The sequence below is a fragment of the Balaenoptera acutorostrata genome, chromosome 20 (assembly GCF_949987535.1).
Source record: "Balaenoptera acutorostrata chromosome 20, mBalAcu1.1, whole genome shotgun sequence".
NCBI lineage: Eukaryota > Metazoa > Chordata > Mammalia > Artiodactyla > Balaenopteridae > Balaenoptera > Balaenoptera acutorostrata.
In genome coordinates, this window is record NC_080083.1 from 38,998,098 (window position 1) to 39,020,611 (window position 22,514).

The 22,514-nt window shown below is 51.9% G+C and overlaps 1 protein-coding gene and 1 long non-coding RNA gene across 3 annotated transcripts; one reads left to right on the forward strand and one right to left on the reverse strand.

Annotated features, from left to right (window-relative positions):
• Nucleotides 1-6,267: 6,267 nt before the first annotated feature.
• LOC103020870 (uncharacterized) lies at nt 6,268-7,599 on the reverse strand. The gene is made up of 3 exons (XR_009006449.1): nt 7,413-7,599; nt 7,095-7,138; nt 6,268-6,767 (listed from the first exon to the last, which is right to left on the reverse strand). It is a non-coding gene; the product is annotated as an uncharacterized LOC103020870 (long non-coding RNA).
• Nucleotides 7,600-7,673: 74 nt separating this feature from the next.
• On the forward strand, nt 7,674-21,684 carry XYLT2 (xylosyltransferase 2). Of its 2 annotated transcripts, none has more exons than XM_057537016.1 (11): nt 7,674-7,896; nt 14,421-14,457; nt 15,191-15,366; nt 15,666-15,868; nt 16,315-16,395; nt 16,593-16,809; nt 16,894-17,070; nt 17,341-17,603; nt 17,891-18,086; nt 18,651-18,984; nt 20,506-21,684. In XM_057537016.1, the coding sequence occupies exons 1-11, from the start codon at nt 7,762-7,764 to the stop codon at nt 20,826-20,828; spliced, it is 2,142 nt and encodes a 713-aa protein (XP_057392999.1). In that variant the 5' UTR covers nt 7,674-7,761; the 3' UTR covers nt 20,829-21,684. The 2 variants fall into 2 exon arrangements, with proteins under 2 accessions (XP_057392999.1, XP_057392998.1); XM_057537015.1 differs by having other exon boundaries at nt 7,675-7,896; nt 14,421-14,910.
• Nucleotides 21,685-22,514: the final 830 nt, after the last annotated feature.

A 22,514-nucleotide genomic window follows, 5' to 3' on the forward strand; every position in this document is an offset into this window, starting at 1 on the left:
GAGATCACTGGCTGCTCTGAAACACTTTTCAACTGACTTGTTGCAGTAAATATGCCTTACTTTGAAATTTTTAATCCAATTTAAAAAATTATCCTCTTGTTAAAGGGCATTAAACTTAACCTAAAACTTAACGTTATAAGTTTAGTTATATAACTTAAAGTTAATACATATGCATTACTCTAAATAATTATTTTTTTAATAGTTTCAAATTGAAGATTCAAAAAAGGTATTTTTCCTTCAAAGATATTAGCTATTATAGATAAAAATGATGAAGTTTACAATCCCAGATAAAATTAAGAAAAAGTGGGAATGGGTGGGGGCAAATTTATTTTCCACAACAGGGAGCAAAAAATATAGTTCTATATGGACTCTGATCATTGACTATCATATCAAAAACCTCTGAAAACCTTTAAGGTAAATAAGAGTAGAATTAATAAAGAATTCTAATTCTTGCTTTCTAAATTATTAAGGATTACAGACTAAAAAGAAAATTAAGAGCAAAATGTGTTAGGCCTAAAACTAAGTCCCAATATTTTTTTAAATTAATTAATTAATTTATTTATTTTTTGGCTGCGTTGGGTCTTCGTTGCTGCGCGCGGGCTTTCTCTAGTTGCAGCGAGCAGGGGCTACTCTTTGTTGCGGTGTGCGAGCTTCTCATTGCGGTGGCTTCTCTTTGTTGCGGAGCACAGGCTCTAGGCACGCGGGCTGCAGTAGTTGTGGCTTGCTGGCTCTAGAGCTCAGGCTCAGTAGTTGTGGTGCATGGGCTTTGTTGCTCCGCGGCATGTGGGATCTTCCCAGACCAGGGCTCGAACCTGTGTCCCCTGCATTGGCAGGCAGATTCTTAACCACTGCACCACCAGAGAAGTTGTAAGGCCCAATATTAAGTGTTGCTTTGATACGTGGTGAAACTGGGAGGGCCTTGAATGGCCTAACTATAAGTTCTCCTCCCCACTCTCCTCCCTCCAGTAAGGTCCCGTAGCCGAACAACCCTCTTTATCAAGGGGACCTTGGGTTTCAGTTCCCTCTAACCTGCACGATTATTCAAATAAGCCAATAACATCCTCCCATGAAAACCAGGGTTTATCTCACCCTTTTGATACTATAATGCTTGCCTCCCACAGCCCCTGGTTGTTCACTCTGAGTGTAACCCCCATATGGCCCTGCATAGTGTGCTGTGCCCTCCTCTCCTGGACAGTAGGCATATGTGACTAATAAACTGCCCAGAATTGGGTGTCATGTGTTCAGCCATGAATGGTAATCCTTCCCTCACCAATGGGGTGAACAGGAGGTGATTAAAACACAAGAAGATATAAAAAAGCAGAAGGCTTCAAATAAGTTGACAAAAGCTGTGCTAACCCTGGTACTGCAGAGAGAAACAGAAAATAGAAGATTTTATCAATTCAACAGAAGGTAGAAAAGGAGAAAAAAAGTGGAGAAAAAGGATGATGAGCAGAAAATATAGCATACTAGTAAAAGAAAGTCCAAATAAATAATTAATAGCAATAAATGTGAACTGCTTAAACACACTTAGGAAGATACACATTATCATATTGGGTAAAAACTAAAAATTCTATTGTATGTTATTAATTTTTTCTATAATTCTGGAATAATCTCAGCTATCATATCTTCAATGTTACTTCCCTGACATTTTCTTTATTCTTTTCTTCTGCAAGTCCTATTGGACATATTTCAGGGTCTCTCAAGCTATTCTCCTGCTCTTTGAACTGCTTTCTCTTATTTTTAATCTCTTTATTTCTCCTTGCTGCATTCTGTGTAGATTCTTTAGAACTATCTTCCAGTTCACTACTTTTATCTTCAACTATATCCAGTCTAAAATTCATCCCATCTTTTGAGATATTTTTTATTTCATGACTATATTTTTATTTCTGAGATTTATAACTGCTTATATTTTGTATCTATATGTTCATTTCATTTTCATCTGCATTGACTCATAATTTCTTGTTTGTCAAATGTTGTCTTCATTTATCTCTTTGAGCATCCTTATTTTCAAATCTTTGCTAGGTTAGTCCAAAAAATAAATTTCATTTGTGAGCTCATATTTCATTTGTTGAGTTGGTTGTCTTTTTTGGTATTTGATTTCTTCATTTGCTCATATGCTTTGGGATTTTGGTTTACAGGCTCATTATGGCTGGGAGTTTTTGATTTTGCTTTGTGCTCTGTTTTTCTTTCTTCTTTCTTGTCTGGTGGATTTAGTTTTATGGTCATATCCACAAGATTAGTCCAGAACTGGTCTTTTGATGGCCACTGTGAACTTGTGCTCTTCATTGATTTGGGGGTCTTGCAGACTCAGTCACAGGGTTGACTCACTTCTTGGTTGTGAGGCTGTCATGCCTCTGCTGCCTCCTTAGGCTTACAGTTTTGGCCATAGCTCCTTAGAGCTGGTCAGTTGTCCTTTTTCTCAGTCTCCTTTCACAAGTAAGGTGGCCTCACTCCAGTCCCTGGTTTCAGCCAGAGAGTCTGGCTCTATCCTCTATTCCATGTGCAACATTTTAGCTCCCACTACCCCACAGGCTTTTGGCTTTGGCCTTACTCAACACCAGTTAGTTTTCCTTCTTGTCTGCTGAAATGTTTATCCTGTTTTTTGGCCTGTTTATGTCTTATTAATGTCTTTTGAAACTTTTTCTCTCATTGTTATATGTTTGGAGCATACAGAGGGTATGTCAAAACATGAACTTTCCAGCCTTCTTCTTGGAGATGGAGTTTCCACTTACAATGGAAACATACCCACAGATACAGTTCCGGGGTGAAAGAGCAGAGCACTGAGACTGCAACCCTGGGAGTCCAAGTAATGGGCATTTTGTCTGGGCTTAGGGGGCTGGGCAGGGATGTGGACCAGACCAGTAAAACCCCATCTGGACAACTTCTATTTACAGACCAGCTTCCTACAGAGACCCCATGTGGCAGTAAGATGGTTTGCAGGAGCAGAATGTTCTACCCAAAGTGCTTTCCTACTCCCCTGCTTGGAGCCGGGAGCCTAACTGACACCTCCTTTGTGAACTGCATGTGTCCACCCCAGGCTTTTTAGACAACTCAGAGGACCAAAGAGAAAGATAATACTGCATATGGGCTCTCAGCTGGCTAAATAGAAAAATGAAAGAGCTATGGCTTTTTCATTTTGGAATAATCCATACTGTTGACACACAATATACACAAAGTAATGGAGAAAGAAAAATAAGAAAGATATAGTGGAGCATTTAAATTCTTCTCCAGAAAAAGATTCATAAATTTCAATATTGATCCAAAAAAGAAGCACAAAATTCTGAATAGATCAATAACCAAAAAGAAAAGAAAAAAAAAAAGAAGTTACTGAAGAAAGCTCCCTAAAGGACTCTTGGGTTCTGTGCTTTCGTTGACAAGACTTTTCTAATGGTTAACGAACAGCAGTGTCTATTGTTGTTATGTACAACAATTCCTATTGTTGTATAAATTATTTCAAAACACAGAATAAAGAAATAATGCTCCTCAATTTGTGATGTAAACTCTGATTCTTAAGTCTACAAAAAAAAAAAAAAAAAAAGTAAAGAAAGCCATAGACCAGGGGTTGCAAACTCAAATGTCTGTAAGCGCCAGAAACTAATATAAATGGGTGAAGTTGACTGGTGTGTGAAATGACTGGGGAAAGTGGGAGCTACAGGAACTGGAGAGTGTGCACCTCTTATTCAAGAATTCAAAATCAAATGCTTCAAAATCCTGTGCTTGTCACATAAACAAGTCCCATGAGTCACCAGTTTGCAGCCTCTGGTATAGGTTGATCTTTGTTATAAAATAGATGTAAAAATCCTAGATAAAATACTAGCAAGTTAAATTCAACCTACACTACAATTTTTTAAAAACCTACTAAGACCAAGTTACATTTACTCTTAAGGGATGCAAAAACGTTTTAATATGTGGAAATTATTTAAAAAATAATCCATCATCTCACATTGGAAAAACCTATATGATCATTTCAATAGATGTTGGAACTTAATACCTGACAAGGGGAGGCCCGGGAATCCAGAGCTGGGTTGGGTGTGAGCTGGCAAAGGATGTCCCAAATGTAGCATCTAGGGGTAAAGCCAGGACCAGGCCCAGCAGACAGACAGCCCAGTGAAGTGTCGATCCAAAGAACTGGACACAGAAGCAGAAATTAGATAAAGGCAAGAAGACAGGGCCTGCAGAGATGCTTGGGAAGCACAGCCTGGGGACTTTACTGCAGGAGCCTCTCTGTCATCTAGTCCTGAGCCAAGTTTGGACTCTAGCTGCTGAAAACATATTTGAAAACATTCAGCATTCACATATCATAATATTTCTCCTAAAACTAAGGTCTAAGGATAATGCTGTCACATGAGAAAGGACACATCACAGAAGCAGCCCACTTAAAACTAAAAAATGCCTTCCCGCTCTGATTTTCTGAGGAGCCATTTTGTATTTTCAAGACTTCCTACAATAAAAGAAAAAGAAGCACAATGGAAGTTATAGGGGAACCTGAGGGAAGAGGAGACAGCGGGGAGCAATGAACCTTGCATTTTATACGGTCAAATCTAAATCAATCAAGGCATGTTATACCTCAATAACCAATTTATTCTATTTTTTTAATTTCTAATTTTTTAATTTTTTTGGCTGCACCGCGTGGCTTGTGGAATCTTAGTTCCCTGGGCCCCCCGCAGTGAAAGCATGGAGTCCTAACCACTGGACCACCAGGGAATTCCCAATAACCAATTCATTTTAAAAAATAGTAAACTCTAAGTGGGTACTGATAGAGTGACAGGGAATAAGTGCTAAGTCAGGACCTCACACCTCTACCTCATACCATACACACAAAAAATTTCAGATGGATTAAAGACTTAAATGTAAGATGTAAAATAAATATTGTAGGAGAAAATCTATGAGACCATATACCTCATCAAGGATCAGGGAGATCTAACTAACCAGAAGAGAAAATGAGAAGACATAAAACAAGAGGAACGCAACTGATTCCAAAAAAAGTTTAAAATTTTTAAAAGACCTTAAAAAGTCAAAATGCCGTGATAAATTGAAGAAAACTTTCAATTTCAAAAGGATGAAAAAAAGTCTTAAAATTGATAAGAAAAAGACAAATAATGCAATAGCAATAGATAAACTCATGAAGATTATGAAGAGGCAATTCTGGGAAAAGAAAACCCAGTCAGGAAACCAACTGAGACACTCCCCAGCAGAAAATCACAAATTAAAAACCAAGGCATTCACTTCTCACCTATCAGATTAGCAGAAATTCAACAGTGATAACAACTGCTGTTGGAAGGGATGCAGGAAAACCATACTGTCATACATTGCTGTCAGAAAAGTTGAATTGTCTTTGAAAACACAATCTGGCAATAGCTATTAACATTTAAAATTCCCCTTTCCCCAGTAATCCCATTCCTGGGAAACTCTACAACAGAAATGAACACATTAGTGCATAGGGATAAGTGTCAAACCACATTATTATAGCCTTGTGGTAGTCACAAAAACTGGAAACCAAGTGAATGCCCATTCAAGAAAGGAGTGGCATATTATGCAGCCATTAAAAAAGAATGGGTTAGACCTGTCCCATCCATTCTGGGGGAATTTCTACTATGTGTTTATGTTCAAGGGAGAAAAGCAAGATACAAAGTGTATGTAAATAAAAAACCCGTGTGTGTTTGTGTGTGTGTGTGTGTGTGTGTGTGTGTGTGTGTGTGTGTGTGTGAATTGTTACAAAGGTGGAAGGAAGGAAAGAAGGAAGGTAGGAAGGAAGCCAGACTGTTACCATGGAGGAGAAGGGGAGGGAAATACTTAAAAGTTAAGTTTCTATATTTAAAAACCACGTGTGTAATGTGATGCCATGCATGCAAAATCTGTACACATAAAGAGATGGGGAAAGGATCATCACCAAAATATTAATGATGATTATCTCAGGGAGTGGGATTGCAGGTGACTTTTACTTTTTTCCTTATTTTTTCCCTATGTTTTAAATGTTATATAATGAGTATATATTATTTATACAATCAGTGGAAAATAAAGTTATTTTCATTGTTGGGTGCAGGGGAGTATGGGCAGGTAGACAGTCCCTGGGGGACCTGATTTAATGACACACAAGATCAATATTTAATTAACATATCAATTGCTGGCATGCCAACTGATGTTTTTCCAAATCTTGAAGTGTAGTTTCTCTTAAGTAGCCAAACTGTCATCTGAAACATAGTTTACAATTCTCCCACTTAACTAATGCTGAAGAATAGAATAATTACAAATACCAAAGGGGCAGGAGATGATTAAAGGAGGTTTTATTTAAGTGCCATCAAATAACTGCATCTCCTGTACTCATCACAGCTTAGAATTTCCTCATCAAGCTTATCTCCAGGCAACTTCCAAACCCTTTTATCATCACTTTCAAGCTTTTTCTTTTCTTTTTTTTTTTTTAACCATTTTTTTCCAGACCTCTGTGTAGTGATTCTTAAAATCTTCATTATAAATTTTCAACCTTCGCTTTGCTCTTTTTATTGCTTCCTTCTCAAGGAGCTTGGCTTCACTGCTGGGGATGCACCTGGCTATGCTGGGCACTGCTCTCCCTCTTCTCCCCTTCCCTCTCTCAGTAGACCTGCCAGGTTCAGGGGAGGGCTGCAGGGGTTCAGGCCTCGTCTATGTGGTGCTTGAACACACCAGCCTCTCCAAAAATGTTAGGATCAGTTGATGGAACAGGAAGTTGGGCTTCATTTGATCTTTCTTTCGCAACATTTATTGAGCATTGCTGGGTGTCCATTGCCGGCCTAAGGATTCAAAGGTGAAGAAGGCATGATTCCAGAGAAATCACAACCAGCTATGCAGACAGTGCTGAGTAAGCACTTGGGAGGATGCCACTGATGGCAAGGGGGAGAGGAGCAGGGGAGCAACTGCTAGGGCTGGGCACAGCGAACGGCACGCGCAAAAGTCTGGTGGTTCTCCAAGTGTGTTCCCAGACTAGTAGCATCTGCATAACCTGGGCACTTGTTGAAAATTCTAATTCTCGGGCCCCACTCTTGACCCACCAAGCAGAAACTCTGAGAGTAGGGACCAGCAATCTGTTTTATCAAGTCCTGCGGGTGATTCTGACATACCTTAGAGTTCGGTAACCACGGCTCTAGTTGAGGTCTGAAGATGCCTAGGATAAGAGGGAGAAGAGAGAGGAAACAAGGCTTTGTGAAGGGCCTCAGATGCCAGTCAAAGGAGTTAGACTTTGCCCTGTAGGTGAGGCCTCCATGGTTTTTAAGCAGGGCTTGTGGCACTTAGACAATCTCTCCCAACTCGGCGTTTCTGGGAGCTCTAGCATTCTCTGCTTGCACGAGGGCGGAGAGCCAGCTGATCTCTGCGGGGCTGAGTCCCCCACCCCTACCCCCGACCCCAGGCGGCGAGCCAGAGAGAGGTCGGCTGCAGACCTCTCTGCACACTGGTTCCATGAGCTTGCCGTCCAGGAGGAGGTGAGCACACGCAGAAGCTGGGGCACTGACCAAGACGGGGAAGGGACCACCCGGGAAGCGGACCCGGAGCGAAAGGCCCGCAATCCGCCCGACGCGCTGGGCAGCGGAGGCCCACCGCTCTGTAGGCCGAGGCTCCGCCCCTGGCCCACAGGGCGCGGCGTTTCGGGCCTGCGGGCCCCGCCCCCGCCCCGCCCCGGCGCGCGCCAGGCGCTCCTTGCTTGGGGGTAGCCGGCTCGGCCCGAGCCCGTGCGCGCGCCCGCGGCCGGGTTGCAGAGCTGGGCGCGCGCCCCTCGGCCCGGGCAGGAAGATGGTGGCGAGCGTGCGGGTGCAGAAGCTTGTGCGGCGCTACAAGCTGGCGATTGCCACGGCGCTGGCCATTCTGCTGCTGCAGGGCCTGGTGGTGTGGAGCTTCAGCGTCCTGGAGGACGACGAGCCGGGCGAGGTGCTACGACGGCCGGGCGGGCAGGCGGGCAGGCCGGGCGCGGGGGCGCGCGGGGTCCTGGCAGGGATGCGGGCGGCCCCGGCCGGGGAAGTGGGGCACGGGCCGCTTGCGTGTCGCGCGCGGGCGGCCGCCTGGGTCGGGGCCTCGGACCCCTGGAGCCCGGTTCCCAGGCGGGCCCCGGGGCCTACGCGCGGGGGCTGTGCGTGACCCGGAGGACCGGGCCGCGGGCCGGCAGGGGCCCGGGGCGGGAGGAGCGGGTCTTGGTGGGGTGGTCTGCAGCCCGGGGAGCAGTGAAGGTCAGGCGCGGGTGTGGGGGGAGCGGGGCCGGGAGGCGGGGCTGGGCCCGAGCCTGCTCGGAGGTGGGGAGCCCCAGGCCAAACTTTCTGAAGTTGGGAGGGGGCGGGAGTGTGCGCGCCGTGGTCGGAGGACCGGGGCCGAGGGACCCCGGGCAACCGCGCCCAGCCGCCCCTCAGGGGCAGTAGCCAGTGAAGATGTGGAGCCTGGGGGTGGAACTCAGTGTGGCAACTGAGGAGAGAGGGAGTGACCCCGAGGGAGAGAACTGGAGTGTCCCTGAGACGTGGCTTCCTCAGCCAAGGGTCTGAAGAACCTGCCTGGGTCTTCAGGAGAGGATGGCAGGGGAATTGAGCTGGTGAGGGGGCCTCAGGACATTAGAGAATTGGGGACTCGCCCCCTCTGACTCTAAGGGAATGGGGACAGCAGCAGCTGGTTTAGCAGAACCCCAGGCCCTGGAGCAGGGGCAAACCCCATCTTGCTTAATCCCCAGGTCCTTGCTCTGAGGGTCTCACTCACTCTTGGCTGATGTGGTTTCAGCTGGAGGCCCAGACATGTCTTCCCCAGTGTGGTCAGGAGGGTCCAGTGGTGTCTGAGACCATCCTGGAAGGTTGGAGAGGATAGGCCAAACCCTGGCCCTAAGCTGTGGGCCAGATGACAGGGCTTCCCTGCCCCCACCCCTTGGTTCTGGTGCCTCTAGGGCTCTGAGCCAGACACTCTGCTTGCCCCGTCCTCTTGGGCCTCTCCACCTGGCAGGGTGAAGACCAAGGGAGCCCTGATGTCCTCTTCCCCTTCCTGCATATGGGCGGTCTGGAAGGCCTGGTGTGGAGACTGGGAGAATTGCTGCTTTTGCCTTTTTTTGGGAGAACCAAGAGACTAGGATGGTGAAGGGAGCTGGAACAGAGTCACATGAGACCATAACTCCAAAAGGAGCTGAGGTTGGGGTTGGGGGAGGCTGGCTCTGTGACATCCGAAGGGCGTGAGCTTGTTCTTTGTGGTCCAGTAAGTAGCAGGAAGGGGAAGAGAGTGTATGAAGATTTTTTGGGCAGATGAGACATTCTAAGATGGAAAGGGCTGCCAAGGAGTTAGGGAGCCCTCTGACCCTGGAATATGTGAGCAGAGGCCAGTGAGCACTTTGGGGAGGGGCATGGCAAAGCATCAGAGGCTTCCCAGAAACAAATCTCTGGATGGGATGAGAGATTGTCCAGGCCTCAAGGTCCCTGCTGCCCTGCCTGCAGCCTGGGGTGGAGAACTGGTGCAGTAGAGTGCTTGGGATCCTGCCTCCGCACCTCCTCCTCCAGCTTCCTAGCAGAACCTGATAGGGGAATCCCTGGACTAGAATGGGAAAAAGATCCTTGATGACCTAAAGGCTGTGTAGTCCAAGCAGCCACTGAGGCTTGGACCCCTTCAGCAGCCACCTCAGTTGGACCATCCCACTTCACCATCCTATGTCCTATTCCAGCGCTGCTACTGGTAAGTGGTGTGACCACTGGCAAATCGCCTAACCTCTTTTGCATCCTCATCAGTATCCGCGCCCCAAGGATGGGGGCAATAATAGCACCTCTCTCGCTGGGTGATGCCTGTGAAGTATTTGCAGGAGTTGCTGGCCCATGCTAAATCATCAGTAAATAACTCCTATTATTATTTCAATACTGCACAGTGGTAACAGGGATTCATTCGTTCAGTCAGTCATTCATTCATTCAACAAATATTTATTAAGTCCTCCTTCATACCAGGCACTGTGCTAATACTGGGGATACAGAAATAAATATACCAGACGAGGTCTCGGCCCTCGTGGGCAGACAAGGAGAGACTGACAGTGAAAAGGAAACTCAATAACAAGAGGGCTGGTTTAGATAGGTGGTTGGGGAAGGCTTCTGCAGGAATTGGCCTGTGAGTTGAAAGACCCAGTCAGCCTGGGGAAGAGGTAGGCAGAGTTCAGGCAGAAGGCCCTGAGGAGAATGGGCTTAGCTGGGTGCCTTCAAGGAATGGAAAGGAGGGTGTGGTGCGATCCCTGGAAGAAGGTTCAAGAGTTAGTCCAGGGCACATCCTAGAGCCCGCACTAAGGGGCTGGGGTTTTATTCTAAGTGGCTCTAAACTAAAGGGGTCTAAGCAGCGATGGGTGAGATGTGCATTTAAGAGGCACACTCTGCCCATCTGTGAGGGCTAGACTGGAGACCAGAGATGGCCATTAACATCCAAAGAGGCATTTTATGGTTTTCAAAGCTTTTACAAACATTGTCTCACCGCTTACTTTAAACGCAGTCTGAGAAGTCCAAAGTGGTGGGGTGTGGGATAAGCATTGCTGTATTCTATGTCTCCATGGCCCAGAGAAGGATTCCAAGGAGAAGCTGCAGAGCCAGGAAATGGCAGAGAACTTTGAATTCCTCCTCAGTGGGGAGAGGGGGCCTCGGAGGCCAGACTGCCTCCAGGCAGGTGTCTTAGGGCCAGTCCCCATCCTCAGTAATTAGAGGGGACTCTGACCTCAGGGGTGACTGGGGGCAGCTCCTCTAGGGGCACAAATATGGGACCTGCTGCTGCACATATAAACACTCTTGGGGTGTTTATATGTGGTGGGGGCTGGCCGACCACCAGGAGCCCCCCTCCCAGTTCCTCACTGCTGCCTTCTGGTCCCCCAGCCCCCTCTGGGATTGTCCTTCTCAGGGTCAGCCAGCTCCCTGCTGCAGTGCAGGGCACCAACATGCCCATCTCTTCCCACATCCTATCCCCCACCACAGCAGGCCTGGCCCTGTGCCCTGCCCTCCTGACCAGCTTCCTCACTTGCTGATTCTGACTTCCATCTTGAGAGCCCACAGCTCCTCTGCCATCTCCACCCACCTAAGCTTGAGAATGTCTTCCTCTGCCCGCTGTGTGGTCAGGTCCGACATCACCAGGCTGATGTATGCTCAGTTCAGTGGGGCTGCAGCCACTTTTCCTGAGGGCTTTCCAGTCCAGGGTGCCCTCCCCAATGTGGGTAACAGATTGGGATCTGCTGGTTCCTCCCCACCTGCCCTCGCCTTTGCAGATATCTCTTCTCAGATGGCGATAGACACCCCTGGCTCTCACTGGGCACCTCCCAAGAGGGCTGGTTGGGTGCCAGGCACAGAAGGCTGGGGTGCCAGGGTAGGGGTGGGGCCCTGTCCCTAAGGCACTTGCTGTACTCTGACAGAGGAGGAGAGGGAGGTCCTAGGGAGGGGAGGGACAGGGAAAACTCAAACCGATGGTCCGAAGTATCTGAAGGCCTTTGCTTCTCTCCTGACTTCACGTTTGACTCTTTCCTATTCTCCTTCCATTAATAATAATAGTAAGGATGACAGCATTTACTGAATGCTGAGCCTATGCCAAGAGCTTTTCATTCATTGACTCATTCATAAATTCATTCATTCAACAAATATTTATTGAGGGAATTCCCTGGTGGTCCAGTGGTTAGGACTCTGCACTTCCACTGCCGAGGGCACAGGTTTGATCCCTGGTAGGGGAACTAGGATCCCACAAGCTGCACGGCGCTGCCAAAAATTTTTTTTAAAGAAAATATACATATATATATATCGTGTCTCCCATTGCCAGACATTCTTCTGGGCTCTAGGAATACATCACTGAACAAAACAACAAAAAGCTTTGTCCTCGTGGACATTACATTCTTGTAACGGGAGAGACATAGAATAACACAATATACATTTATACATGTAAATACATTATAGGATGAGAGAAGGTAATAAGTGCTATGGGAGAAACAAAGTGGAGGCTGAGGGAGAGCTGGAGTTGTAAATACAGTGGACAGGGGGGCCTTCCTGAGAAGATGCCACCTGAGCAAGGAATTGGAGGCAGGGGCTGTGGGGACATCTAGGGGAGAGCATTCCAGGCACAGGGGACAGTGAATGCCAGGTGGGATGGAGGGACGCGGAGAAGGCCATTAAGGCTGGAGGAGAGTGAGCCTGAGGAGAGGGTAGTAGGTGAGGTCAGAGGAGGGAGGAGCAGAGGCCGGGGAGCCAGACGCAGCTCACATCGCCTTTGTAGGTTCGTGGGCTTTGTCCTCAGAGGGGGAACCGTGGGTGGTTTCAAGCAGAGGAGTGGGGAGATGGGACTTGTTTTAAAGGAAACACTGGCTGCTGTGATGAGAGTGGACTCTAGGAAACCAGAGTAAGAGCAGGGCTTCCAGTCAGGGGTGGTAATGATGGAGGCAGTGAGAAGTGGTCAAATTCTGGGTGTACTTTGAAGGGAGCCCCAACAGGAGGTACTGATGGTGGAGTGTGAGGGAAACAAGAGTCGAAGTGACGCCCCTAAGTTTTTGGCCTGAGAGACTTGAAGGATGGAGAGGTCATTAACTGATATGGGGAAGACTGAAGAAGGAGCCTATCGGGGGAAGATCCGGAGTTCGCTTTTGGATTTGTGGGTTGACAGGTCTGTCAAGTTCCCAAGGGAGGCATCAAGGAGGCTGGCAGTTAGACACTTGAAGGTTCAAGGGAGCGCTCCGGACCAGAGAGAGAAATCTGGGAGTGGATGGAGTTAGGAGACTGAATGAGGTCACCTGGGGACCTAGGACAAGGCAAGGCCCCAGGGTGGCCTTGGGAGATAAGGAAGGGTCGGCCAAGAAGACTGATAAGGAGTGGCCACGGAGGCCACACCAGGGAAACACCAGGAGGGCATCCTGGAAGCTGAGGGAGGAGGGTGCTTCAGAGGCTGTGGGCCAGTGAGTCATGCTGCTGGAAGGCCAGGCCAGAAGAGGACTTGCACAGAGAGTGTTGGGAGAGGACGGGGACAGCTGGTGGCGCCAGCTCTTTCTAGCTGCACTATCTCATGCTCTATCTCATTGGACACTCACACTTGCCTCCTGTATTTTAAAGCTGAGGGAACCTGCCCAGAGAAGGTAGGTAACTGTGGGGGAGTGGCAGAGCTGGGCAGGGAGCTCTGGTGACTTCAGAGTAGTCACACGGTGCCTTTCGCTCCTCCATTCTTTCCGTGTTTCATCCACCTGACACCAACCAGACATCCTATGTGCCAGCTACTCCGCCGGGCACTGGGGTCATGGGGCTGAAATGACAGCCTCTCCCCAAGGAGTTGGTTGGGTAGAAGAACGTCCCACCCTGGGGCAAACGGGATGGCTTCACACAAGGAGACTCAGGGCTGGATCTTGAAAGATGGATGGGATTTGGTCAGGCAGGGAAGTTGGTGGGGGGTGGGCGTCACAAAAGGGGGACAGGGAGAGCTGGGAAGAGGGTGGGTATACACACTTTCAAGTGTGACCGGACCGTTAGGGAAGTGCCTGGGTTTGAGAAGAGGCTGTAGGAGCCAGGAAGCAGGGGTGGAGATACTGAGGCGCAGCACTCAGCTTTCCCTTCGAGAGAGACCCTGCCACAAGGAGCAGTGAGTTGCCAGCCTGCAGCTGCAGGTGCCTTCAGGCTCTGCCTCAGCCGTCCAGCCATGGCCAGGCACCTCCTGGGCCACCCCCAGCAGTGGTACCACGGCTCCCATCTCTAGGCTGTCTTTGCCCTGGAGCTTCCCACTAGATGGGAAGCCAAGCTGTCGTCTCAAGCTCTTCCTTCCCCCTCTTTGCACAGATGTCAGGCCGGCTTGGCTATCTGAAGGCTTTCCCTGCTGCTTCCTGCTCCTGCTTCCTCATCATCCAGAGTGTGACCCCCCCACCCCCCAGTGAATCTCTTGCACTCTGACTCTCTCTTGGTCTCTGCTTCCCAGAGAACCTGACCAGTAATGAGGTCTCAGATTTCACCTCTTCCCTCCCCACCAGGCAAGACCCCTTTGCTCTGTTGTGGCCTCAGCACTCCCACGCGGAAATACTGTAGTCAGTAGAATGCTTTCCTTCTGAAGAGCACCGTCTCTTCCCAGTCAGGCCCGGGTGGGAGTGCTAGGTGGACACTCTTGTCTGCAGGGTCTTTGCATGTTTCTCTTATGATATATGTGGATATTCATTTTCATAGTTGCTGAAAAAGAAAGTGGTATCTGAATCCAAAGCACAAAAGAGATTCAGTGCCCTGTGATCTGTGTGATCATGGGGACGTGGGTGCGATGGTGCCTTGCGGGAGGGCGACATTTCCTCCGCTGGCTGGTCAGGGAGGCCTCCCAGCAGAAGTGCTGTTTGTGCAGAGTCCTCAGGCAAACAGTGCTTTTCTAGATCAAGGGTGGCAGGGGCTTCTAGGCCTGAGGCCCAGCAGGAAGCTGAAGGAGCTGGAGGAGAGTGACTGTCCCAGTGACTTGTGTCTGCCTATCTTTTACAGAAAGGAAGGCAGAAGAAGCCACGGCCGCTAGACCCCGGTGAGGGCTCCAAGGACACAGACAGTTCAGCTGGGCGGCGGGGCGGCGCGGGCAGAAAGCATGGGCGCTGGCGGGGCCGTGCTGAGAGCCCCGGCATGCCCGTGGCCAAGGTGGTACGGGCAGTAACCAGCCGGCACAGAACCAGCCGGCGGATCCCCCCCACCCCGCCCCCAGAGGCCCCAGGCCGCCAGAACCTGAGTGGGGCAGCGGCCGGGGAGGCGCTGGCTGGGGCGGCTGGCTTCCCACATGGAGACACAGGGAGTGTGGAGGGCGCCCCCCAGCCCACAGACAACAGCTTCACGCCCAAGTGCGAGATCGTGGGCAAGGACGCTCTGTCTGCACTGGCCCGGGCCAGCTCCAAGCAGTGCCAGCAGGAGATTGCCAACGTGGTGTGCCTGCACCAGGCCGGGAGCCTCATGCCCAAGGCTGTGCCCCGGCACTGCCAGCGGGCTGGTAAGAGACAGGCATGGGCAGAGAGGTGGCAGCCCGGGAGGGGGCATGGCAGGGATCCTCACCTCCATTTCTCAGGGGTGAAAGCTCAGAGGGGCTCACCTTGCTGCCCAAGTTGGGCGACGAGTGCACTAAGTGGCAGAGGTGGAGCTGGGGTCTAGGAGCAGCGGGCTCTAAGTGCAGGGTTCCTCCTTTGGAAGGCAGGCAGCCCCCTCTTCCCGTCTTGCCTCCACCCTGTGACCTGGGGCCAGACCTTACCGATGCCCCTGTTCTCTACTCTCAGGGAAGATGAGCCCCGGCATCCAGTGGGACGACGTTCGGGCCCAGCAGCCCGCGGATGGCCCCCCAGTACGAATCGCCTACATGCTGGTGGTCCATGGCCGCGCCATCCGCCAGCTGAAGCGTCTCCTCAAGGCTGTCTACCACGAGCAGCACTTCTTCTATATCCACGTGGACAAGGTACCTACTGTGGCCGGGGAGACCAAGGGCATCTGAGCAAGTAGAGCAGAGACTCAGAAGGTCATAGACAGACAGTGTCTCTGACCTGCTCGGGTGGCCCAGAGATAGGGGAACAGGGAATGGGGGAGCAGTCAGCACCAGGTGACATGGCTGCTTCAGAGCTGGAGCCCTGGCCTGTGCTCTCTCCATTCTGTGACACTTGTACTGTGCTCTGGGGTGGGGCGGAGTGGGAAGGTTGTCATGCTGGGGGTCCATCTTCCACTGCTGAGTTTCCACCACCACCTGCCCACTTCCCACAGCGCTCCAACTACCTGCACCGAGAGGTGGTAGAGCTGGCCCGGCAGTATGATAACGTGCGGGTGACGCCCTGGCGCATGGTCACCATCTGGGGCGGGGCCAGCCTGCTGAGGATGTATCTGCGGAGCATGCAGGACCTGCTGGAGGTGCCCGACTGGGCCTGGGACTTCTTCATCAACCTCAGTGCCACTGACTACCCGACCAGGTGTGGGGTGGTGCTATGAGCCCTGAAGATGGGAGGGGGGCACGTCAACGCACTCGGGGTTCAAGGGTCCTGATGGACTCCTTCCCTCCCCCAAGCCTCATTCTGGGATCTGCATAGCTCAGACATGGTCCCTTGGCCCCAGCAATGTTTTAGGGGAGGAGTTGGTGAAAGATGATGTGAGGATTGAGAGTGACAAGAGGTGGGGAGGAGGAGGAGCCAGAGGTCTGTACTGGGAGTCATGGGTCAGACAGCAAGGGGTGGAAGAAGGATGGGATGGTCTTCCTCAGGGACCTCAGATGCCCACCACCCCAGAGCATCAACCTGAAGTAGGTCACTTGGTCAGGACGACTCTCAGTGAGAAAGGAAGGGGCCAAAGAGTAAAGTCACTCTGGGCCAGTGACTGAGCCACTGTCACACACACTACCTACATCCCATTTCCTCTCCAGGACCAACGAGGAGCTGGTAGCTTTCCTGTCCAAGAACCGGGACAAGAATTTCCTCAAGTCTCATGGCCGGGACAACTCCAGGTGAGGGGGTAGGGGAGGAGGCCCTGGTCCTGGGGTCTTGCCACAAGCCCTCCCACACAGGGGGCTCTGTGGCCCCAGCCTTGGGTTGCAAAACCTCCAAACCAATCACAGATTAAGGAGCGCTAGTTCCTGGAAGGATGAGAGCCTGGATCCCACCCTGCAAAACCCTCAGCCACGGGCCCATCTGCCTGCCACAGGTTCATCAAGAAACAGGGCCTGGACCGGCTCTTCCATGAGTGCGATTCGCACATGTGGCGTCTGGGCGAGCGGCAGATCCCAGCGGGCATCGTGGTGGATGGCGGCTCTGACTGGTTCGTGCTAACGCGCAGCTTTGTGGAGTATGTGGTGTACACAGACGACCCACTTGTGGCCCAGCTACGTCAGTTCTATACGTACACGCTGCTCCCAGCCGAGGTGGGTGACCGGGCCCGCACCCAGGCCAGGAGGGCACGTGGTGGGTGCCCCAGCTCACCCTCCACCCTGCCCTGCCACCCGCAGTCCTTCTTCCACACGGTGCTGGAGAACAGCCCAGCCTGCGAGAGCCTCGTGGACAACAACCTGCGGGTCACCAACTGGAACCGCAAGCTGGGCTGCAAGTGCCAGTACAAGCACATCGTGGACTGGTGCGGCTGCTCCCCCAACGACTTCAAGCCGCAGGACTTCCTGCGGCTGCAGGTGCTTCCCTGTGACCCCCAGTCTCTGCCCCGTGATAGGGCCTCACCCCAGCTTTCGCCAGGTGCTTTCCAGTCAGAAATGATCCAAGGTGGTCCAACCAGAGAATCTGGGGGCCCCTCGCTGGGAGCAGCCCTCAGGGGTCGGGGGCTACACTGGCAGCAGGAAAGGCCCTGGGAGGCTGATCTCCAGGCAGTGCCGGGAAGGGCGCCTCCCCTGCTGTGCTCTCTGGGACCTCCAGACCCCTTCACCCTCCTTCCCTCTTCGCTCCAGCAAGTCTCCAGACCCACCTTCTTCGCCCGGAAGTTTGAGTCGACTGTGAACCAGGAGGTACTGGAAATCCTGGACTTCCACCTATATGGCAGCTACCCCCCCGGCACTCCAGCCCTCAAGGCCTACTGGGAGAACACCTATGACGTGGCCGATGGCCCCAGTGGGCTCAGTGATGTCATGCTCACTGCTTACACCGCTTTCGCCCGCCTCAGCCTGCGCCACGCCGCCACCGCTGCGTCCCCACAGGCCAACCCACTCTGCAGGTGAGACCTCCTTCTGACATTTTGCAGACCCCCAGTGTGTAGTACCTTACGAGGAGGCCAATCAGAAAGAGACAGCCCCTGCCGCCAGGGAGCCCCCAGTCTGAGGCAGGGAAAAATGCAAACAAAACAAAGGCGGCAAAAGGCAGGCACATAGGCTCTGTGGGTATGAGATCTGGGGCAAAGAAAGCACCTGGGGATGGGACACCCCAGAGCCCCCTCCCTGGGACTCCAGGCCAAGTCAGGTGTGCTGATGGCATCTCCCTTTCTCCCTGCTGGAACCTTCTTAGGTTTGAGCCCAGGGGCTTGCCGTCCAGCGTGCACCTGTATTTCTATGACGACCATTTCCAGGGCTACTTGGTGACGCAGGCGGTGCAGCCCTCAGCCCAGGGGCCGGCAGAGACGCTTGAGATGTGGCTGATGCCCCAGGGGTCGCTGAAGCTGTTGGGGCGCAGTGACCAGGCCAGCCGGCTCCAGAGTTTGGAGGTGGGACAGGTCCTCCCCTTGCTTTCTCCTGTCCCCCAGCAAGACTTGGGGTAGTGGGGAGAGAGGGACAGACACTAAGGGAGGGCTAAGGACTGGGTTAGGCCTTTCAGAAATGGATTCACGGGTCCTCTTTCCCAGTGATGGCAGCCTTGGGATGCACAGAGGACATGCAGTCAGCAGGGAGGGGACTTTGGTTCCACTACAATGCAAGCCCAGTCTTCTAAACTCCAGGGATTTTCTGCTAAAGGGACTTGGACATTCCATTCGGGCCAGAAGATTAGGCTTCTGTGTGTCTCCTTAGCGCGGGGATGGTCTCTGGGCAGGGCTTCGAACCTCATCTCTGCCTTACTGCCCCCAAAACTTCAGAGCAGGTCAGAACAGGAGCCTAGAACGAATCTCAGAGCTTAGTAAAGAAATCCTAGTCTGAGCCCATCATTTTGCAGAGAGGGAAACTGAGGACCAGAAAGAGACAGTGACTGGCCTGAGGTCACACAGGAATTAGAGGTAGCAGCAGGTAGAGAGGACTTTACCTCGGCTCCTGCCCAGCTGCCTCCTTTCCTACAGGTTGGCACCGAGTGGGACCCCAAAGAGCGTCTTTTCCGGAACTTTGGGGGGTTGCTGGGGCCGCTGGACGAGCCTGTGGCCATGCAGCGCTGGGCCCGAGGCCCCAACCTCACAGCCACTGTGGTGTGGATCGATCCCACCTATGTGGTGGCTGCATCTTACGACATCGTGGTAGACGCGGAAACCGAGGTCACGCAGTACAAGCCCCCACTGAGCCGGCCCCTGCGGCCAGGGGCCTGGACTGTTCGACTGCTTCATTTCTGGGAACCCCTGGGTGAGACCCGCTTCCTCGTGCTGCCCTTGACCTTCAACCGCAAACTACCTCTCAGGAAAGGTAAGGATCTAGTTTCCAAATGATGCCCAGGAGCCAGGCCGAATAGGATTTGCCAGACAGGTGACCCCAAGAAGCTGACCATCAGAGTAGGGGAAGGGGATGGGTTGTGGCCTTGATCATTCATCCGTAAGCATCCCAGGGCCTTGCACTGTGGTATGGTGCTTTGGAGTTAGGCAGACTTGGCTCTAGAACACAGCTCTGACACTTTAATTAGGCTTTTATCCTTGGCAAATTACTTGGCCTTCCTGAGCCTCAGTCTTATTACATGTAAAGTAAGAGTAATACAACTGTTAGAGGCCTCCTGGGTGCATGGAACACAGATCCACTCAAACTAGCTCCAGGGAAAAAGGGGAAATTATTGGAAAAATGCAGGGCTCTCCCCCACAGAACCTAGGAAATGACTCAGGTCCCAATGGGACCCAGAGGTGCTTTCTGTCTCTCTGGGGCCACCTTGTCCCTCATCCTGTGCTCTGTGTATCAGCCTCAGGTTCTGGTTTCTCAGTATATTGATACATGGCTTCTCAGTGCAACAGAGACTGACCAGGGTCTCTTGGTCTACAAGTTCCACATTCTTAGGACAGCAAATCTGATTGGCCATCCTCCCAGTTCATCGGTAGCCAGGTGGGCAGGGTCACATGGCCCTCCACCCACTTGGCTGAGGATAAGAGAGCAGACTCTGAACACAGGCATAGGCTGCAGGCTCCTGCAAGGGGTCCCTAGTACAAGTAACTACCCCCTGGGAGATATTAGGAATGAGTATGTGGGTAAAAGTGGCTGGTATATAGTAAGCGCTCAATAAGTAGGTAGATGTTTCCTTCTTCCAGCCACATCCTATCACAGAGAAGGTGGGTCAGAGCAGAGGTAACTCAGAGGAGGACGGGGTGCTGGGGTGGGGCAGCGGCTGGGGCGGATCAGAACAGGCAAGCTGTGCCCTGCTCTCCTAGGACTCATAGCCTGATGGAGGAGACGGGGCGGGAGAGGCAAGCTTGACAGCAGGAGGGTATTGGAGCTGAGCCTTGAAGGAGCTGGATTTTTATAGACAGAGAAGGGTATTCTAAACTGAGGGAACAAAGTTAGCAGGTGTCTGGTGCGTGAGGGGAACAGAGGGTGGAGGGTAGTAAGATGCCAGGGGGTGGTGGGAAGGAAGGCTGGCAAAGTAAGCAGGGCGCCACAGCTGGAGAGCCTGAGTACTAGGCTTCTGAGGGCTCTGGGAACCACTAGAGGTGGTTGAGAAGGGGCATGGGTGACACAAACCAGACCATTACCAGAAAGTAACCTTACTTTCTAAGGTGCCTTGAACCCACTGTTTTATTTAATCCTCAAGTCAGGAATTCAGGGATTTTATAAAACTAAGTTTTACAGGCACAGAAAATTCTGTGGATTAGCCCAAAGTCACTCAGCAGGATGCGACTCAGTGGTAGAGTTGGGACAGGAACTGGGGTGCCCAGACCTGACTCCCAGAGTCTGGCCTTCATGGAATCATTTGGGCGGGGCATGCTTACTCCTGCTCTATACCCCCAGATGATGCCAGCTGGCTGCACGCTGGGCCGCCCCACAACGAGTATATGGAGCAGAGTTTCCAGGGACTCAGCGGCATCCTGAACCTGCCTCAGCCAGAGCCCGCAGAGGAGGCTGCCCGGCTGCATGCGGAGCTCACGGGCCCTGCGCTGGAGGCCTGGACAGATGGGGAACTAGGTGGCTTCTGGTCTGTGGCCGGACTGTGTGCCATGGGCCCCTCTACCTGTTCCTCCCTGGAGCTCTGCAGACTGACCAGCTGGAGCTCTCTGTTCCCTGACCCCAAATCAGAGCTGGGGCCTGTCAAAGCAGACGGACGACTCAGGTAGCAGGGTCCCAGCCAGCGCCTCCGGAAGACCCAGGGAATTGCACCTTACAGACGATGGAGGGATGTCCCCTTCATATGCAAGAACCAGAGGCCCAGGCAGTACACCTGTGTCAGCCATCAAGAACCTGTAGACGGCAGGGAAGGTGGGCTTAGTATTTACCACCGCAAATGGCTCTGCTGGGGACCAGGATGTTGGCAGGAACATGGGGCGAAGGGCTCCAGCTTCCACAGGCCACTCTTCCTCACCTTCCCCTCTAATTTTTTTTTTTTTTTTTAAGAAAAATGGGTAGTGGGGGGATGAACTGGAAACAAAAGATGTGCAATAGGGCTCGGAGCAGCCCCAGGAAGTGGGCCATGGCTCTGGGGAGCAGGGGCCTGACAAGCCCATCTGCTGCTGCTCTGGAGGAGGCTGGGCCTGCCTCGCTCTCCAGGGCCTCATCCCCCAGCCTTGGCCTGTGCTGCTCACTGCTGAGGCTCTGCAGGGGTCCAAGTGCTATGCCAGGCTCTGAGGCCTGGAGAACAGGTGATTTAGGGGAGCACTGCAGAGCTGGAATCTAATGGGTCAGCCTCTCCTCTTGTAGCCAGGGGACCATAGAAGAGGGGGTGGGGTTGGCTCTAGGGCTTTCCAGCATCCCCTGCCCCTTGTTGGGAAAGCAGGGCACCAGGGCCTACTGAGACCATTGCGGAGTCTCCCAGGTACCCAGAACTGCAAGCAGGGCCTGGGGCGAGCCCCCATGAGCAGCATGGGAAGAAGACTCTGCCAGGGCTCTCAGAAGAACCTGGAGTAGCATTGTGCCTGAAGCTCAGTGTGAAGTCTGAAATATGCAACAGAAAAAATATATCTCTATCTCTCTCAACTGAGCCTCTGTGTTTTTCCTCCTGGGTGTCAGAGAGCCATCACTGTTAGGCCCTCTTCTCCTAAAAGTCTTGGCTGGTACTTTGGCAGAAGGTGGAGGTCTCATTCCCCCAGAGTGGGAACAGTTTAGAATCCATCAAAGAGCTAGAAGGGACATAAGAACCCATCTAATCCAGATCCCTCTTTTTCTGAGGGGTAAACAGGCTCAGAGAGGCTGAGAGACTTCCTCATTGTCACCCAGTGGGCCAGCGGGAGACAGTTCTTCAGAGTCCTGACCCGGCACTTCCTCCCTTGCTGCCAGGCCAAGGCAGAGGCTTGCTTCTCCGTCTTTGGAGTCACCAGGGCCCATCCCAGAAGCCCTTGCTGTTTCCTGCCCAGTTCTGAGTTACGGGGCAGCCTCAAGAAGGGGGCAATCCCAGCCAGGGCCTGGTAGTTACCATTGCCCCATTTACGAGCAGGAGCAGTGGTGGCATGGGTTCCTAGCCGCTGCCTTAGGACCTGGGAGGGCCATGTTGGAAAGGTTTGTCCAGCCTCCCTCCATTTCTCAAGCCCTTTCTCCCCTCCCACTTTTCCGCCATTGTCAGCCATGGCTCAGTATCAGTCCACACCTTACTTAATGTGGGAGCAAAGGTGAAGGTTTCTCAGACCTTTAAAGTCATCCTATCAGCCAGTCACACTGGCCCGGTCAGCTCAGCTTGGGAAACAAAGGGCTCAGTTCCAGCCCAGGCTGCCATGTGTCAAGTTTTTCAAGTTGCCAGGAGAGGGCACCCCTGACCACCAGTGGCAGCGTTGGGGTTTCAGTTTGTTCAGCCACTGTGCTGACCTTGCATG

Excerpts from the sequence above, each read along its gene's own strand:
- XYLT2 (XM_057537015.1), top strand. The coding sequence starts at position 7,762 with ATGGTGGCGAGCGTGCGGGTGCAGAAGCTTGTGCGGCGCTACAAGCTG. Across the intron at positions 16,810-16,893 it reads ACACGCTGCTCCCAGCCGAG|TCCTTCTTCCACACGGTGCT; the intron begins GTGGGTGACCGG and ends TGCCACCCGCAG. Across the intron at positions 18,985-20,505 it reads CAAACTACCTCTCAGGAAAG|ATGATGCCAGCTGGCTGCAC; the intron begins GTAAGGATCTAG and ends CTATACCCCCAG.